Source organism: Pleurodeles waltl, chromosome 3_2 (genome assembly GCF_031143425.1).
Source record: "Pleurodeles waltl isolate 20211129_DDA chromosome 3_2, aPleWal1.hap1.20221129, whole genome shotgun sequence".
NCBI lineage: Eukaryota > Metazoa > Chordata > Amphibia > Caudata > Salamandridae > Pleurodeles > Pleurodeles waltl.
The window spans coordinates 12,380,204-12,400,859 of record NC_090441.1 but is presented as its reverse complement, the minus strand read 5'-3'; the positions used below and the strand labels follow the sequence as shown (position 1 = coordinate 12,400,859).

Here is a 20,656-nt window from a genome sequence, read left to right as displayed (position 1 = left end):
GCACGCTGTAACAACTTAAGATAAAAATTGGAATGTCTTGATTTTTGATTTATCAATTAATGAAATTTAAATCACACACAGTACGAGGAGAGTCTCTTGAAGCATCTTTTTAAATTATCTACAAGAGGTGCATTTTTAGGTCTTTTTAGGTCGAACCTAGGCAGCGCGCAGCGCTGTCTGCAAGACATGTTGTATTCAATTCATGGGATTTTAACCATGCCACTCTTGCCATTCATTGTTTGTTGTGCCATCTAAAATTCTTCCTTTTTATTGGTGTATCTTTCTAAATGTCCCTCCCTTTGTGTGCTTAGTTCCCTCCCAGGCGATTTCACTAAGAGAACATTTTTGTTGGCTATCACACTACGTTCACGCTTCCTCCTTTTACAGTGTGTGATGGCTTCCTCCTCCTGTCTGGTTTTGGTTTTGCCTTTAATCCCAGCCACGATCCGTTCTCCATGCGGCTCAGCGCCATGCTTCATATGTTATTTTATTGTACTTATTTAATTAATGTTCCTTGTTTGTAAGGTAATTTTGCTTTTCATTCTTACTTTCAATGACAGCTAGGGCGGTGATTTAACAGTGAGTTAGTTCACGCAATGTGCAACAGATGGATCAGTACAGACCTTTTAGAAAAGAAAGTTTATAATCTATGCAGTGCAGGATGTGAAGGCAGCTGGGGATTCAGCTGTAATTGTCTGTTAAAACTCTATAAAACAATAAGCAACATTCCAGGTCTCCAGTACACACGGGCTTTTGGTCACAAATGAAACAAGCATTTACAATGCAACGGGTCTCGCGTTTGCTCATGTTAGAGCTGATCGCGTTGTAAACTCCTAACCCGACTTTTCACCTATCGGGCAAAAGTGCATTATTGTACATAACACGAAAAAGTGAAATTAACTATCGACTTCTGCCAAGCGAGATCACGCTCGTAAATTAGAGAAAAAGAAGAAGTCCACAAGCCCGATGGAAAACAGCGAGCCTCGCATGTTTTCTGTACTTGGTCTCTGCGCTCGAGGAGGGTTAGCCACCGGAAAAGGCATGACGTATGCGTGCCTTCGACTAATGAAAGCAAGCAGATTTTATTAGGCAAGCCCACGAACCAAAAAAAAACACTGACTTGAAGTTGACAGGGCTCCGAGCCCTTTTCTAAATACAAAAGCGTCTCGCTGCGATACGCATGCGCGAGCGCATGCAACGCAGGCTCGACCCTAAATATACGAGTTTACAGTACATCAAATATAAGCTGCTAGAGCGACATCTTGTGATGTCAAACAGAACTAGGGAAAATTAACTTCATGATTTCAAACCTCAGGGCTTCCAGGTTTGCAGTATTTTTTTACATTTTCATTTATCCATATTTATATAATTTAAACTTCAGTGGAAAATAACACTCCTTTGCTTGTAAACTGTATTTTTCCTTTTCTTTTTTTTTTTTTAAACAGTGCAACAAACTGTTTCTATTTATGTATGACTATCAATAACAATTAGTTTTCAAAACCATTAGGAAAAAATATAAAAATAATCTGTACATATGTTCCTTTGTATTGCTTGCGATGCTCTGCTGGGGCCATAATGTGGATGTTCCCCAGAGCGCCCAATGTGTTTGCACACATTTTTTCCACCCAAACAGTGTAAGTGTCCACAGCCCCTTCTGTAATATGGATCATGTGGACTTCCTCATGCCAGATCCCTCATTTGCATGAGCGTGTGGCTCCATGTAAATGAGCAAATGCATTTGCCCATACGCCCATGGCTAGGTCTTTGAGTGGGATGAAAAAAGTGGAGAGTCAATAAAAGGATGTGGCCTTTGTAATTAAGTGTGGCTTAAAAATGTAAACAAAAATCCCCATACTAACACGTTTGCCTAGAGTCGTACTGCCTTCAACCATAACTCAATTGTGGCTCATTATAAAAAAATAAAAACACCTGGCTAACACTTAGTTCAAAGTAAGCACTATACAAGAGCAATAGCAACAAAAAAAAAAAAACAACAAAAAAAAACAGAAACATAACATTCTGGAAAAAGCTAACAATCCTAGGGAATGCAAAATTAAGTGAGGAATGTGAAATATACACAAAAAACCGTCAGAAATCGATCAGTGGTTTGCCTGTAATGTTAAAGATATGAAAACAGGGCTCCAAAGGGACCCGTTTCAATGTACATTTCTAATTACTACTGAGTCTTAGACCAGGAGGGACCCGGCTCACTTAGAGCACAGTCCATTGCATATTACTGGTGTCGATTGAAAACCAAACCAAAACACATAGGTAAAAGACACTGCCATTTACAAAGCCAATAGCTCTAACTCTCACAAATACAAGACTTATTGCATTGCAAATGCTAGTTTATAATTGCAAAAGGAAGATGCTCTTCAGAGCTCCCTGGTTAAGCACATTCAAAATAATGGACCTCGACATACTAAAAAGCTTTGACCTTTTATCAAAGGCAGGTCACAGTAAAGGACCATCCTAGGGTGACTGGAGGGAAGAAAGAGGGTGTGGAGGGAGCAACAGTTATGTACTGATCTTCAGCCAGTAATAAGCAAACTTCAAGTTTGAAAATGGAAAATTAACAAATACAATGGAGGGGAAATAATGAATAAGGTGCCTAAGATGTAAAGTTCAGTTTCAGCTCATGGAATTCAATCTTTGCCTTAAACTACAACTGCACATGTCATCTCTTTTCACCAGCTGTACTGTGCAGTATGATAGTCCAGCCTCACATAATTTCTAAGAATCCAAAATCCCCCAGCATCCTTACCCGTCTCCTTCAATCCCTGTTACTTGAACTCCACCTTGAGCAGCCCTAGATCTCCTCAACCAAGTACAGAGTGGGGCAACAGTGTTAGACAGTAAATACACTGATCTACTCATTCAAGTATTTTGAGGTGCATAGTGAGGCCTTCTTAACAGAAGGCAGTAACTGCACCATAGAGAGTGGGGCAAGAGGGAGGGACCAGGGAGCTTATGTACATAACTCCCATGAGTGCTAACCCCAGGATCCAGCCTCCAAAACATGCTAGTTCACCTGTGCGCTACCAGTAGACTAAGTTCAAGGCATTTGCACTCAAGGGCTTCCACTGATTACAGCCAGTCTCATCTGATACAATATCTAGACCCAGGCAGCTATTCTATGTTTGTAACCTTGCCATTCATTGCAGATGAGGCGCTCCAGGGTCCTCTAGGTGGGATTACCAGTCAGAACTTCACCTCTGTATGCATACTCTTTGATGCACAATGCTCACCCCGTCCAGTGAGAGAATCTGAATAATGCTTTTTTTTTTTTTTTTTTTTTATGTTTCTATATGCCTGCGCTGCACTGTGGAGCAGTGTAAGGCAGAACGCTAGAGCTATATAAAACCTAAACCTAAACCTAAACTTCCTCTCACTCAATGAAGGGTTAGCCTCTGGAGCCCCCATAGTAGGCTGGGAAGGAAAACTAAGAACTAACATGTGAGGTATAAGAAGGCAGACTCTTATAAATTAGGTCAATGACAACATGTGGTGGTAAACTCTCAAATGCTGAGACTTACGCTGGAAGGGAATAGTAGTATCTGCATGTTTTGCCTCTTCTGCATGCTTCCAGTTCAACAACGTTGATGCAAATAGGGGATTGTTGATGAAATGCTTCATGTAGTGCTTCTCGCACTCTTCCTTGGTCTTCGTGCGCATCTGATTTGCTACATCCTGCCTACAGAGAAGAAACAAAGATTCCCTATTGAAATACAACTTACACTGCTGCTCTCTTGAAATTATTCTACACCTAACCTCAAAAAGTCTCAAGGCTCCCTAGTACCACCTGATAAAAAGTACTATGGTCACAATGGAGTTGAACCAGATATCCTGTGTATGGCATCATGCTGTTTCCATCCTCCTTTCTTTCCTAAAAGCACAGGAATGTGCAGCTCACTTATAGCTGCAACTCGGTCATGGAATATTCAAACTGTAAAATTGATTGGTGTTGTAATATTCAAACTAATATTCACACTATAAAACTACTGGACTTTCGGGATTGCAAGTTAATATTAGAAATGTCAAAGATGCTGATGAATAAGTCTTACAAAAAAAAAAGTATTGTAAACATGTTTCTTGATCAGATTTTTAATTTTTTTATTTTCTTTTTTACTTTATCAATCTACATGGGGAAGAAAAGCTCTTTTAACATAAAATAAATTAGTTACCAATCTGTAACTCCAGCTCTATGGCATTGTTATCTTTGAAACATGAATATGATTGAATCACTTTGTTGTCAGGCTGGGAAACCCTGGTGACTTTATATAGCCAGAATAACAAATAAAGAGTGCTAACAAATGGCCATAGGCCTCAATAACAATGTTTTAGTAGCACATCCACCTCATTCAAAATAACCCAAACTTCAGCCAGTGAGGTGAAAGTGCCAAGTTCTTATTCCCCAAAGAACCCCCTACAGCTAGGATTTTATAGCACAAAGTGTGAACAGAGTGCATAATAATGACTCTAACCGGGGAGGGTCACATTTTAACATATGAAAGATGCCAACTGGAGTTACTCAGGTAAATAGTTTCTTCTCTACCATGGGATCTTTCATTTATACGCATTGCCTTCAGACCCTCTCGGGTGAGTAGCCGCGCTTTACAAATACTGACTGATTGATTGATTGCTTGCTTGATTCAGAACAGTAAGCAGTAGAAAGCAGGAAGCATGGTCACCCTTAGTGAAACAGGCTGTGGAGGACTGCCTGTCCCACTGCCGAGTTGGCTGCTCCATTCACATTCAGGCGGTACTCCGTTGTTAACATGTGCCTGCTCTTCCAGATAGCTGCCCGGCCGATGTCTGGTGAGGGCGATCATGGTGGAATGTGCCCTCACTACTCCCTGGAGCAGGCCTTTGAACTTGACAACGTGACATTCCCTGCAGGGTGTGGGCAGCATCTTCATGGATGGCCGAAGCACACAAACTGCTAGTCAGAAGCCTTTAGGTCTTTTGTCTTGTCAACTTAATGCACAGCGGCACATCCAATGAGTGCAACAACCTTGTTGCTGAGGTTGAAGGATTTGGGGAAAAAAGTTTGTGAATGACAGGCTAATTTAAATGGAAGTCCGTAGGGACTTTAGGCATGAATTTAGGGTCAATGCACAAAATGAATGCCCACTGCAAAACCGAGAAAGGGTTCTTTCACAGTAACTGCTTGCATCTCACCTTGTGATGTAAGTGCCAGGAGAACTGTTACATTCCATGGCATGAATTTGAGATGCACAATGTGAAGGAGGTCAAAGGGAGGCAGCATAAAGTGGCTCAACCCAGTGGGGCTGAAGGGGGGTCATACAAGAGAAAATGCTCTGAAAAGTCATTTCATAAACTACTCTATGATCCACTGTGAGAGAAGAGTGGACGAAGAGTGTTCTGTACTTCTGAATCACAGTACTGCTTTTCCATTTTCCATTTGGTATTACAACCTTTTGTCATTGCTGGTGCTCATGCTTGACCCAGGATGTTCCTACAGTCTACCAGCAGGATCAAATGTTGAACTCTACCTTGTCGGGTACTATGCAGTCTGACTCAGTGACTGCAGGTCGTGATGGAGTTTCCCTACAGTGGACCTCGAGAGGACTCTTGGTACTTTTTTAATGGTTTCACTGGAACTGCAGATAGTCTCAGGACCTTGGCATACCTATACTGGTGTGATCATGACCCAACAATGAGAATAAGGGTACAGCTGTCCATCTTTGCCTCTCTTATTACCCTTAGGATCAGGGAAAATGGAGGAAAGGCTTATGCAAAGGCAAGGAATTGGACTATTTGATTAAAAAGGCAATGGTATTTGTTCCTAGTTGCCAAAACCTGCTGGGGTAGTACCAGCATTCCCTGTTGCTCCGAGTTGCGACCAAATCCAGTGTGGGGTCACCCAGCTTGTGGTAACTATAGCCCGCTTGTGGCAATCTAATAGCGTTCAACTGAGTGCACCCATCTGATTGTTCTGGCATCCTGGTAGATGTAGTCATGCCCACTTGATGGGAGATGGCCCAGTCTCATATCAGCTTTGTCTCTTCCGAAAGAGGCTGGGATCTCAAAATCCACCCCCCATTCCCCCTCTTAAATCCACCCCCCATTCCCCCTCTTCGCCTGGTGATGTAAAATATTATTGTTGTGTTGCCTGTCATGATGAGGACCACCAGACCTGCCAGTGTTGGGAGGAACGATTGAGACGCTTTACAAATCCTGTTTAATTGACTGATTGATTGAACTAATGTAGGCCCATTTTTATGGCACAGAGCACCAGGATATGGTCATCAAGCCTCTTTTCTGCATCCATCGGAGGTCTCTGGTCGAGAGCTCCTGTGTGTGAGCTCCCCAGACTTCCATGGAGGAATCCATCATTAGTACCACTGAGTCATCTGAAGGATTGAATGGGAAGGCCTACGATGAGATTTGCAGGAAACCACCCCCAGAGCAGCACATGCTTCAATCATCTTTTGACCTGAACCGCATCGTCCCACAAGCCACTCAGTTGTTCCACTGGTTGCCCATTTCATGTTGGACAGGTCTTACCTTGACTCTACAAAAAAGGTATAAGGCTGATGCAGGTTGACAATAGTCCCTGCAGAGATTTGTATTGCTCGACTGTGACAGACTGCTTAATAGAGAGTCTCTGCCATGGGATGAAGCTTCCTCAATCTGACTGCAGAGGGAAATATCTTTTCTACCTGTGTGTCCAGTATAGCCCTGAAAAAAACTGCATTGTGTCGGAGGTTCTAAAGAAGACATGTGGATGTTTAATGCTAGCCCCAACAAGTGGATAGGTTGATACAGACGGGCACAGAAAACTTTGCCTCGTCCCTTGATGGAACCTTGACAAGCCAGTCATACAGACACTGGCATGACTAGTGATGCTGTCATTTGAGGAAAGCAGCAAGCTGGGTATTTCCTGTGATGTGGAAATACGGGTCCTGAAAATCCATGGAGGATAGACAATAGTTGCATGAGGAGGAACCTTTGGAACATTATCCCGCACAGACTTGTTTCAGGAAGTTGTTCAACTATCTGAGGTCTAGAATAGTGAAATATGTCAATTAAGAGAAAAGTGAAATCTGAGTAACCTCGTTGGAGGAAACCAAATCATACAGAAGCAATTTTAAAGCAAGGCAAATTAGGGAGTTCAAATGAATAGAAAATTAAAAGGAAACACTTCAAAGGAAAGATGATTTTAAGGAAAATTCTAAAATGGCATTAAGTTTGCATGGATTTTAGGGGTAGTGAGGAGATTTTTAGATTCAGGGATGAATGGAGTTTAGGGATGCCAATGGCTTTTAGAGACCAGGAATGGGTGGTAAGAGGTTTTTAGGGTTCACAGATTTTGGGGGGGGGGGGGGTTAGGGTTGGGAAGGAGTTTTTACAGTTTAGGGACAGGTGGAGTTTAGGGGAGGTGTGGAGCTTTTAGGTGTCTGGGATAGGTGGGGGCACAGAAAGGGTAGATTTTAGTGGTCAGCGATGGGTTTAAGTGTGGTGAGGAGTTTTAGGGGACATTGATGGATGGTGTTTAGGGTTGTGAGAAGATCAGTGAATTAGAAGAATCAAAAGTAATTATTTGACAATGTAAAAGATATCAATGTGAAATAATGTCCACTGACGTAAAGCACTGAAATAAATACATCCGGCAAAAGTGTTTCTAAAAAGTAAGACCAATGGTTGTGCAACAGCTCTGGGAAGTGTGTCCAAAAGAGGTGAAGGTGGGAGAGAAGCCCCAGGTGGCTACGGCGGAGCTGGTGTATGTTGCCCTGCAGACTCTTGTGGGAGCAATCTTGGACACTATCCAACATCTGCAACAGAGCGGACAAGAAGGAAACTAGCACCAGCATGACCTCTGGTTCTTTAGAATGGTGATGAGGTATATAAGATTGAGGTCGGTTAACATATTTATGCATATGGATGGAGATGCTTTTGGGTAACCATTTGAACTGATGGATAATGTTTAAGACCTATGTACAGGATATTATATTGACAACACGGACTAGTGCTTGTTACTGTGCTAGCTTACTGTACTGTATTCAAATTGGTCAATAAATATTAAAAAAAATAAAAAAAGAAGATTGTGGAAGGTTATCCGTTCTAAAGCGTGGTTCATAGTCATGCTCCAGGTAGGCCACCTCCTCATCTAAGGGCTCTTCCTCAAACTACGATATGTAACACTCATCTAGTTATGTAGAACTGTAGGCTACCTCCTAAACACCTTCTGGTTTGGAAGGCTTGCTGTCACAACAAGGGTGAAAAGTTGGCTGGTGCTCAAACATCTGTCTTCAACAGTATTGATGTCATGGCTGTGGGTATCACTGCTGGACCCGTTGTCAGTCAAGTGTGATGGGCTGTCGTAAACAAGGATGACAGAATGACAGACGCGTCATCAAGGTCTCCTTAGTGTTGGACGACGTTCTCACAGGTGACAACAAAGTTGTCTTTGATTTGATAAAGGTGGCTTCTTTCTCATCTTCTCAGTGATGAGAGAACCCCCACTGGTGAATATGCCAGTTTAGTGAGGACTTCCGGAGAGTTTGATTCTCACACTTTTTTCTGTTCATGATGGTGTACATCCTTCCTGGACTGTTTATATGAGAAAAATCTGGTTTCTTCCTGTGAGCAGGGGGCTTCAGGTGCTTTAGGGTGCAAGTCCAATTCTGAAAACTCTACATGCTTCCTTTTTGGTGGTGCCTTCGTGGAAGTGCTTGGTGTGGCACTTTTAACAGAATCGTGGCAATGAGGGGGTATTCCCATCAGCTAGAGGCTATTTCTCATTCATAAGTACATAAAGTGCCAATCTTCTCTCTTTATCCTCCAGTCTTTTAAAAGGAAAATACTGGCAAATGTAACGTGAAGCCATGCATACTGGATTGAGTTAATAAATACACTGTTTGTGTGGATCATTCATATAAATCTTTCTGTACACAGGTGGAGCAAGGTTTGAAAAGAGATTTGTTTCCTCTGTCACTCAGTTGGTGACAGAGGTCTCCCTGGTTCAGAAAATGGAGCACTCAGAGAAAATTAATCTAAAAAATAACTTACAATACCCTGAAAGCTGAAGCTGGGGCTGACTGAATCTCAGGGTAGACCAGGAAAGTAACATGATTAGGTCACTGAGAGGTAAGAGCAGAGGTCTCCACAGGCACTCCCTCACAAATGACAGAAGTAGGAATATGAGCTATGGTGGGCTCTAGGGGGAGTAGGAGAGTTCTGCACCTCTAGCTCAATGGCTGACGTGTGTTGTTTTGAATGAGGTAGGAATGCTACTAAACAATCATGGTAATTGGAGCCTATTACCATTTCCAACACTGTTTCTGCTATTTAATGTTACCAGAGATTCCCAACCTGACAACAGAGAATGATTCACAAATGTAAATATATGAAAGTTCCAGTGCTGGAGAACAATAAACACAAACTGCAATGATGGATTTGGTATTGACCAACATAGTAAGACATAGTAGAAAAATCAACTGTTTGCACCCCAAACAATGTACATCTTTGCCAGCTATAAAGAATTACACTTTATCTACTGAAAATCAGAGTCTTGCTCCCCTTAAGGAGAACATCTTTTACTGAGAATCATGAAATACCACACAGTCAAAATAAGCAAGCATCATTAAAGGGAAAGGAGAACTATATTGAAGGGGATATGTGGGAACTTATGAAAAAGAAAGCAATACACAATAACCTTACCAGTTTCCAAAGCCGCAATCCATCACTGCCTCTAAGAGGGACATTTCTTCCTGTGCAGACCAGCTGGGATCAAGAACAGGAAAGTCCGAGGTCTGCCAAATAAACTAGAGTTAATCTTCAAAGACCATTTCAAGTTACCATACAATAATAAAGTATTTAGAAGTAAAATCAAGAAAAGAGGAAAATCAATGGATCTTTACCATTATCTCATAGCTATGGTCACTTTGATGCTTTTTGTACTCAAACCCTCGGGTGAAGCACTGAAAGAAAGACAAAACTTATTCAAGTAAATTGCCTCCCTGATCTCACTGGCATAAAGTGGGCATTTTTGCATAAGACTGTACTATTTCCCAAGTTAATTTTACCTTTCTTATTATAGTTTCCAACAGTACGTTTTACAGCACGTCCACAAAGATACCTTAACACCAAAACACCATAATAACACCATATTAAAAAAACCAAAAAAGAGGAAATGTTAAAATGAAGAATGGGTCATAATGGAGAAAAAACATAAAGGCCACTGAATCAATGTTGATTTCAATTTTTTTTTTCTTAACATATATGTGCCATTAATGAAATGGTAAAGATCATAGATTAGGTTAAGAAAGGAGGTAGATGTTAAAGTGTTACTAGAGATGGACACAAATCTAGAGGTAGTTGCAGATAAGGTAAAAATAAATAGCTGTGCATCTATACTTAGAGGTGAGTTAGAGGCAATGTTAGGGTTAGGGACAATTTCAAATATTCATTAGCACACCCATTCTCTTCGTTGTTTGGGACTTAGTAAAATTTGATACATATACCTGCTCTTTATTGGCAAATATACTAATTAAACTGATTAGAAACAACATTCATACTTACACTACGTTCCAGCTAATAATTTTTAAATATTTTCCATCTACAACTTTGTTATTCTCCTTTGACATGTACATAGGCCCATTACATGTGCTTGAGACAATTGATGTATCATAATCTTCAATATCTTCTTATCGTTCATCCAACCAAATAACTGGATAGCTGTTTAGGCGCAATTCTTCACATATTGTGCTAGGTACGTTTTCTTAACAGAATTATCACGATTGTAGGAAAGTACCATCTTGCCTAGCATGTTACCCCCATATTTCACTGTATATATGTTGTTTTAGAGTATGTGTCACTGGGACCCTGCCAGCCAGAGCCCCAGTGCTCATAAGTGTGCCCTGTATGTGTTCCCTGTGTGATGACTAACTGTCTCACTGAGGCTCTGCTAACCAGAACCTCAGTGGTTATGCTCTCTCTTTGCTTTCCAAATGGTCACTAACAGGCTAGTGACCAATTTCACCAATTCACATTGGCATACTGGAACACCCTTATAATTCCCTAGTATATGGTACTGAGGTACCCAGGGTATTGGGGTTCCAGGAGATCCCTATGGGCTGCAGCATTTCTTTTGCCACCCATAGGGAGCTCTGACAATTCTTACACAGGCCTGCAACTGCAGCCTGAGTGAAATAACGGCCACGTTATTTCACAGCCATTTACCACTGCACTTAAGTAACTTATAAGACACCTATATGTCTAACCTTTACCTGGTAAAGGTTGGGTGCTAAGTTACTTAGTGTGTGGGCACCCTGGCACTAGCCAAGGTGCCCCCACATCGTTCAGGGCAAATTCCCCGGACTTTGTGAGTGCGGGGACACCATTACACGCGTGCATTGGACATAGGTCACTACCTATGTACAGCGTCACAATGGTAACTCCGAACATGGCCATGTAACATGTCTAAGATGATGCAATTGTCACCCCAATGCCATCCTGGCATTGGGGAGACAATTCCATGATCCCCTGAGTCTCTAGCACAGACCCGGGTACTGCCAAACTACCTTTCCCGGGGTTTCACTGCAGCTGCTGCCAACCCCTCAGACAGGTTTTTGCCCTCCTGGGGTCCAGCCAGGCTTGGCCCAGGAAGGTAGAACAAAGGACTTCCTCTGAGAGAGGGTGTTACACCCTCTCCCTTTGGAAAAAGGTGTCAGGACTGGGGAGGAGTAGCCTCCCCCAGCCTCTGGAAATGCGTTGATGGGCACAGATTGTGCCCATCTCTGCATAAGCCAGTCTACACCGTTTCAGGGATCCCCCAGCCCTGCTCTGGCGCGAAACTGGACAAAGGAAAGGGGAGTGACCACTCCCCTGACCTGCACCTCCCAGGGGAGGTGCCCAGAGCTCCTCCAGTGTGCTCCAGACCTCTGCCATCTTGGAAACAGAGGTGTGCTGGCACACTGGACGGCTCTGAGTGGCCAGTGCCAGCAGGTGACGTCAGAGACTCCTTCTGATAGGCTCTTACCTGTGTTGCTAGCCTATCCTCCTTCCTAGGTAGCCAAATCTCCTTTTCTGGCTATTTAGGGTCTCTGCTTTGGGGAATTCTTTAGATAACGAATGCAAGAGCTCATCAGAGTTCCTCTTCATCTCTCTCTTCACCTTCTGCCAAGGAATCGACCGCTGACTGCTCAGGACGCCTGCAAAACCGCAACAAAGTAGCAAAGACGACTTCTGCAACCTTGTATCGCTGATCCTGCCGCCTTCTCGACGGTTTTCCTGGTGGTGCATGCTGTGGGGGTAGTCTGCCTCCTCTCTGCACTAAAAGCTCAGAAGAAATCTCCTGTGGGTCGACGTAATCTTCCCCCTGCAACCGCAGGCAACAAAAGACTGCATCACCGGTCCTCTGGGTCCCCTCTCAGCACGACGAGCGCGGTCCCTGGAACTCAGCAACTCTGTCCAAGTGACTCCCACAGTCCAGTGACTCTTCAGTCCAAGTTTGGTGGAGGTAAGTCCCCACGCTAGATTGCATTGCTGGGTACCGCGTGATTTGCAGCTGCTCTGGCTCCTGTGCACTCTTCCAGGATTTCCTTTGTGCACAGCCAAGCCTGGGTCCCCGACACTCTGTGTATTGTGTTTTCTTATGATATTGTGCATATGACACCAGTGGTATAGTAGGAGCTTTGCATGTCTACTAGTTCAGCCTAAGCTGCTCTGCTATAGCTACCTTCTACCAGCCTAAGCTGCTAGAAACACCTCTTCTACACTAATAAGGGATAACTGGACCTGGTGCAGAGTGTAAGTACCCCTTGGTACCCACTACAAACCAGGCCAGCCTCCTACAATGATCTTAGTTATTTATCTTTTTTTTAACTCACATTGCAGATAAACTTAACTGGTTCAGATACTTTTAACACATACATACTCTATTTGGTTATACTCTTTAGCCTCAATTGCTCTGCAATACTATTAACTTTCACTGCTTTTTCTACAATGACGTGCTTGCCTTGGGTTTTAGTGTTCTTTAAACTACACTTGAAGCCTTGCATTTCATCTAAGCCCCTATTATGCCCATCATACTTTGCACAATCTACTAACAGTGGATTATTTGTTTCAATTTCAAAGTATCTACTTGGTTGGTGTCATGCCTACCTAGCCCATTAAAACATTACTTACAATTAAATACCTCTCTAAAAAGAGAAAGCAAAAACCTACTGATAAAAACATCTTAACAAATGTCCAATCCTTCCTTGATCTTTGCCTCTTTATATCCCACTCCTTTCCAAATAAATACAAATTGCATTTTTTTTCTCCAAAACATTACCAAACCATACCAAACAGTGCCATAAATCTACATTCTAACATTTCATCATAAACGTTGTCATGTTTATGGTGAACATGTCTTTAATAGTCTTCTTTCTTCTTTGTTCTTATAGTAATGAATAAAATAAGTTAGCAGCAAGCCCCCACTGCTAAAAACAAATTGCCCATTCAGGAATACCAGTTAATTCTATTGTGTTCTCTAAAACATGAAAAAGCCAAATCATGTTTATAACATAAAGTAATTGTGAGGAAATACCTCCTTGGCATGGTTACCCCCTAACGTTTTGCCTTTGCTGATGCTAAGTTATGATTTGAAAGTGTGCTGGGACCCTGCGGCCCCAGCACCAGTGTTCTTTCCCTAAACTGTACCTTTGTCTCCACAATTGCCACAACCCTGGCACTCAGGTAAGTCCCTTGTAACTGGTACCCCTGGTACCAAGGGCCCTGATGCCAGGGAAGGTCTCTAAGGGCTGCAGCATGTCTTATGCCACCCTGGGGACCCCTCACTCAGCACATGCACACTGCCTCACAGCTTGTGTCTGCTGGTAGGGAGAAAATGACTAAGTCAACATGGCACTCCCCTCAGAGTGCCATGCCAACCTCACACTGCCTGTAGCATAGGTAAGTCACCCCTCAAGCAGGCCTAAACCACAGGTGAGGGCATATGTGCATGAGCACTATGCCCCTACAGTGTCTAAGCAAACACTTAGACATTGTAAGTGCAGGGTAGCCATAAGATTATATGGTCTGGGAGTTTGTCAAACACGAACTCCACAGTTCCATAATGGCTACACTGAAACTGGGAAGTTTGGTATCAAACTTCTCAGCACAATAAATGCACACCTTAGAGATGCCCCCTGAATACCTACCCGACATCTAGTGTAGGCTGACCAGTTTATGCCAGCCTGCCACACACCAGACATGTTGCTGGCCATATGGGGAGAGTGCCTTTGTCACTCTGTGGCCAGGAACATAGCCTGTACTGGGTGGAGGTGCTTCTCACCTCCCCCTGCAGGAACTGTAATACCTGGCGGTGAGCCTCAAAGGCTCACCCCTTTTGTTACAGCGCCCCAAGGCATCCCAGCTAGTGGAGATACCCGCCCCTCCGGCCACTGCCCCCACGTTTGGCGGCAAGGCTGGAGGAGATGAGAAAATCAAGGAGGAGTCACCCACCAGTCAGGACAGCCCCTAAGGTGTCCTGAGCTGAGGTGACACCTGCCTTGAGAAATCCTCCATCGTGAGTTTGGAGGATTCCCCCAATAGGATTAGGGATGTGCCCCCCTCCCCACAGGAAGGAGGCACAAAGAGGGTGTAGCCACCCTCAAGGACAGTAGCCATTGGCTACTGCCCTCCCAGAACTAAACACCCCCCTAAATTCAGTATTTAGGGGATCCCCAGATCCCAGGAAATCAGATTCCTGCAACCTGAAGAAAGAAGAAGGACCGCTGGCCTACAAGCCTGCAGAGAAGGAGGAAGACGACAACTGATTTGGCCCCAGCCCTACCGGCCTGTCTCCAACTTCAAAAACCTGCTCCAGCAATGCATCCGACAGGGACAAGTGACTTCTGAAGCCTCAGAGGACTGCCCTGGACTACAGGACCAAGAAACTCCTGTGAACAGCGGCCCTGTTCAAAACCAGCTACTTCTTTGCAACAAAGAAGCAACTTCCAAGGACTTCACGTTCCCGCCGGAAGCGTGAGACTCTACACTCTGCACCCGATGCCCCCGGCTCGACCTGCAGAAAATCAACACCTCAGGGAGGACTCCCCGGCGACTGCGAGCCCGTGAGTAACCAGAGACGACCCCCCTAAGCCCCCAGAGCGACGCCTGCAGAGAGAATCCAGAGGCTCCCCCTGACCGCGACTGCCTGTAACAAGGGACCCAACGCCTGGAACCAACACTGCACACGCAGCCCCCAGGACCTGAAGGAACCGAACTTTGACACAAGAGTGACCCCCAGGCGACCCTCTGCCTTGCCCAGGTGGTGGCTGTCCCGAGAAGCCCCCCCGTGCCTGCCTGCACCGCTAGAGTGACCCCCCAAGGTCCCTCCATGGAACCCTATACAAAACCAGACGCCTGCTTTGCACACTGCACCAGGCCGTCCCTGTGCCGCTGAGGGTGTGTTTTGTGTGCCTACATGTGTCCCCCCTAGTGCTCTAAAAACAAAAACCTTGTCTGCCCCCCCGAGGACGCAGGTACTATCCTGCTGGCAGATTGGAACCGGAGCACCCCTGTTCTTCATAGGCGCTTTTGTGTTTTGGGCATCTCCTTGACCTCTGCACCTGACCGGCCCTGAGCTGCTGGTGTGGTAACTTTGGGGTTGCCTTGAACCCCCAACGGTGGGATGCCTATGCCCCGGACAGAGATTTTTAAGTGTTTTACTTACCTCCTAATCTAACCTTTACTTACCTCCCTGAGAAACTGTTGATTTTTGCACTGTGTCCACTTTGAAAATAGCTTATTGCCATTTTTACAAAGACTGTACATTATATTGTTTTCATTCAAAGTTCCTAAAGTATCTACGTAAAGTACCTTACATTTAAAGTGTTTGATGTAAATCTTGAACCTGTGGTTCCTAAAATAAACTAAGAAAATATATTTTTCAATATAAAAACCTATTGGCCTGGAGTAAGTCTTTGAGTATGTGTTCCTCATTTATTGCCCGTGTGTGTACAACAAATGCTTAACACTACCCTCTGATAAGCCTACTGCTCGACCACACTACCACAAAATAGAGCATTAGAATTATCTACTTTTGCCACTATCTTACCTCTAAGGGGATCCCTTGGACTCTGTCACACTATTTCTTACTTTGAAATAGTATATACAGAGCCAACTTCCTACAGCAATCTTTTCACATTTCATTACAAATGGTATCGTTTACGCTACCTGCCGTTCCGATTTTAATGTGTTACATCAGTCCTTCAGTGTTGTGCAGAATAAAATAAATGTGTCCACTGATCTGCATAAGGGACATTTGAATGCTCACAACTTTTTTTTAAATTTGTATTTATTAATTTTTTTAGAAATTTACCATACCATTTGTAAATTCATTTATCCCATTCTTGATTTGAAGGTCAGTCTTTGTATTTCCTTTGACAATATATTTCAAAGATAATAACCTCAAACCCCCCTACCCCCCCATTTCGGTGGGTGAATATGGTCATATGTAAGATGCTTTCTTCTTGTCACTTTGCTTTCTCTGCACAACCAAACCTGTTGCAATAATACTGTAGAATTGGGTACATTTTGATTTTGTATACACCATTAACTGTTTGAAGCCTTGAAAAGGTTTCATCTGGAACAAAGCAAGTGTTGGCTAACCTATTTTGATTTATGTACCTCTACATTGCAACAAAGACTTTGTATAGTGTGTCCACTCTTATCCACCTATGTGACTCTATGATCTGTATGATGCAACTGGACAAAGCAAAATAATTAATGGTCATATCTGTGATCATCAACAAACCTTTTGATTTAGCTTGCTACTTCATTCTTGTTCACATTGCACAGGAACTAAACAAAGCAAATTAATTTTAGTGTATGATCTAGACTATATTAACCTCTTTAGATTAACATAACCTTTGTATACAAAATATTATATATACTGTCTATGGGGGTTTTGCTATATTTTACACTATCCACGTGTTTATCGTTATAGTACTATGGGTTCTTCATTATGGTCAACCTGACAAGATGAAAATCATTATCAATTATTCATATTGTACTCCTTGTATTTGTTTATTGCACTGATTATTTCACACAGATCAATGTACTACTAGAATGCATTTTGTTAATATTCACAAATTACAACTATACTTAGGATGTTAAAATCCTCTACAGGCGTATAGTGTAATAATTGCAGAAAATTAGGAAGGTCTATTAAGATGTATTCATTTTTATGACAAATTTGACAAGAGTGCTAGCCAAATTAACACTGGAATGCCAAAGAGTGTTGTGGAAGAATCAGTAGTACAGACATGAAAATCTAGAGGTATGGAGGTACACTGCTCAAAGGCACAGAGAGTGACGACAAATGAGCAAGGGAGACAGGATTAGCTTCTCAATGGATACATACAAAAGGGCGCCTCGAGCATGGATCAATCACATACAAATTGCCCTTTGGCCCTGTGCTAGCCACAGAATTTTCAGCTAATCATTTGTTTCCCTTGCGCCACGCAAATCTCTTAACACTATCCTCAGTATGGCCACGTTACATTTAGGTGGCTAGCTTGTAAAGGTGGAGAGGTTTTGGTGGTTGATTAGCACAAGTCCTACTCTCTCTTAGGTGGCAGAGAGTACAGCGGCCTTGCATGGGCCAAGGAGCAGTGGGATGGTTTACACTGATTAATCCTTCCAGTGTGCCAGCACAGCTATCTTTCACTCACATGCAAAAGGCTGGGGCACAAGAACAAACAGTGCCTCAGCACTTTAATACATAACTTTTTAAGAAGTACTACATGCAGAGCATCTATCGGAGACTAATGCGCAGCATGCAAAAATCCGTAAGTGACAATTTACTTAAAAAAAAAAAAAAAAAAAAAATGGAAGCACTCTAGATGGCACTAAAATTCTCATGTTACATTTTGTAAAATTTTTGATCATGGACGTTTTCCAGAGAATTGGAAGGGTGTCATGATAAGACCGATTTATAAACAGGAGGATCCAACTCAACCAAAAAATTATCAGCTGATAAGTCTATTAGATGTAGGTGAAAAGGTATTTACAAAGATATTGCTGGGGCTAATCAAAGAATGCGCAGATGATAATGATTTGATACCAGTAGAACAAGGTGGCTTTAAAGAAGGGCATTCGACAATCGACCACTGCTTTAGTCTGTGGGCATTAGCAAAAAAAATCAGTGGAAACGCAAGGCAGCCTATTTTGCTGCTTCGTTAATTTTCATGCCGCTTTGACTTGGTAGATAGGAAATTATTATGGGATATGTTAATACAGTTAGGGATTGATTTGGATTTATTATCTCTCCTTCAGGGTCTGCATGTACAAAATTGGGTCGAAGTTATTTTAGACACGAGTGGCTCACTTTAAAAAAGGATCCCTATAACGAATGATCTTCGCCAAGGTTGCGTGTTGGCCCCCATATTATTCTTATTATTTCTGTCACATCTGCCAGGGTTGTTACGAGAGGTCAAAGGTTTAAGCCCAAAAATGGATGGTGTGCATTTTTCCTGCTTATTATATGCTGATGATCTAGTGAGAATGGATATGACGGAGCTAGGGCTACAAAGGAAATTGTAGGTGTTTTACTCCTATTGTCAAAAGAAAAAATGGTAGTAAATATGGAGAAAACAAACATAATGTCTATAGGGAAAGATAAAAGTGCATTTACTTACCTTCTAGGAGGAGAAAAAATGGAGAAGGTAAAAGAATATAAATATTTAGTTATATGGTTTGACTCACATTTGAGATGGAAAGTCCATACTGAAGCCCTAAAAAATAAAGCTCTATCATCAATTTGGGGATTAAAACAATTTAATAATAAATATGGGGGTCCTTCCTTCTAGCCCGTTATTTCTGCCTTTAATGCTATGGTACGTCCCCAGTTTCAATATGGAGTGGAAGTTTTAACATTTTCTGGGAAATTAAATTGGGAGACAGAAGAAAGCATTTCCGTAAAGCGTATGCTTTCACTGCCCCCTTCAAGTATGTTACAAGCTATAAGAGCAGAATGTCAAATGACGGCATGGACTTACCAGGGACTACAAGCAACACTGAAGTTCTGGTTAAGTATAAGAAATGAAGGGAATTGTAAGATCGCGGGATTATGTAAAAAAGAAATGACAATAAGCGAGTTACATTGGGCATTACAATGAGGGGACGGTTAGAAAAGACCTGTGACCTCTTAGGTTTACCCAGCAACCAATGGTGTGGTGCCCAGATTCCAAAATCCATTCTACGAAGAATAGTGAAGGAAAGAGCAAGAGAATTAGACTTGAAGTACTTAGAGAGTAAAATATCAACTCAGGCTAGGGTTGTTGGATGGAGGAATCAGGAAAACGTTCCCTATATAGAGGCTCTACCTAACCCAAGATTAAGAAACTCAGTGTTACAGTTCCGAATTGGGCTGAATCCAGGTTACAGAGATCCCAAAGTAAAAGCATTCCTTAAGGATACCCAGGGTTTATGTACATGTGGCTTACAACAGAAATATACTATGCAACACATACTTTTGGACTGTCACTGGTTTTTAGAAGTGCATAAAAAGTTTTTAAAACCAATTTTTAAGGAATATAATATAATTAATCTGGACCAAGCGCTTAGGATACTCATCGATATGAGATTTTTAAATGTAACCTGCGTTTTGGGTCTATTTTTAAATAGCCTAAGAGGTGTTTTAATTGGATTTATAGGGTCCGGTATGATGTAGGCAGTAAAGAGGAATGAAGAGTTTTAAATACTATAACTGATTACTCTAAAACAATATTGGTTGATGGTATTTTAGAAAATTGGCCACGTTATACTGATGCAAGAATTCAAATGTAGAGTATTTTATATTGGAAATTGCACTTTATGAGATTATAAGGACTTTATATTGGAAATTACACTTTAGGAGATTGTAAGGACTTGAGTCCAATTGGAACCGTATGTGGGATAAATCCGGTTGGCAAGCAGAACTTGACCCTGTAGGAAGTAAAGAGGAATGGAGTGTTTTTCATTATAGTTGATTACTTTAAAATTATATTGGTCGATGGTACCCTAGACAATTTTGCCACGCTTTAATGAAACATGATAAAATGAGGAGCACTTTATATCGGAAACTGCACTTTATGAGATTGTAAGGACCTGAGTCTAATCAGAATTGTCTGTGGGATAATATGGTTGGCACATTGCACTTTATGAAACTTTAAGAATCTGAACCTTAAATTGATAACCAGCTCTACTTACATAGCTCATTAAGATTTAGAAATTCTTGTATGTGAATGTAGTATGTAATAGGATTTTTTTTTTATGAATTTGTTTATTTTTATTGTTTTTTATACTTTTAAGGCTTATGCCAAATTAAAGGATTTTGAATTGATGACAAAAAAAAATGACTCTGGATGGCAAAATCTCAGAGGTTTTTTTTTTGTTAAGAAAAATGCAGTTACCTTTACTGTACCCCAATAGACCCAAAAGGCCATTACATACTCCTTACACATTAAACATTTATGCAAAGACTACTGAAAATACAAATACAAAATGTAACTTTCAATTCAGAATCAAATAACTATAGAAAGAAGGCACTCTGCCAAAAGGAGGCATTGGACCAAAACTCACTCATAGCCTAAACTCACTGGTGGTAGTATATTACTTTTATGAATTGTACCAGGTGCCGCAGCAGGATATAAAAGCT

The 20,656-nt window shown here is 42.1% G+C and overlaps 1 protein-coding gene across 2 annotated transcripts in view; it reads right to left on the bottom strand.

Moving 5' to 3' along the window:
- The window catches only part of TADA2A (transcriptional adaptor 2A), a 241,860-nt gene that overhangs the window by 206,785 nt on the left and 14,419 nt on the right, over positions 1-20,656 (bottom strand). For both annotated transcript variants that reach the window (XM_069226575.1, XM_069226576.1), the window contains 3 exons: positions 9,888-9,947; positions 9,688-9,779; positions 3,537-3,694 (listed from right to left, as the gene is read on the bottom strand). In XM_069226575.1, the coding sequence (XP_069082676.1) occupies positions 3,537-3,694; positions 9,688-9,779; positions 9,888-9,947 (310 nt within the window). The remainder of the gene's footprint in view (positions 1-3,536; positions 3,695-9,687; positions 9,780-9,887; positions 9,948-20,656) is intronic.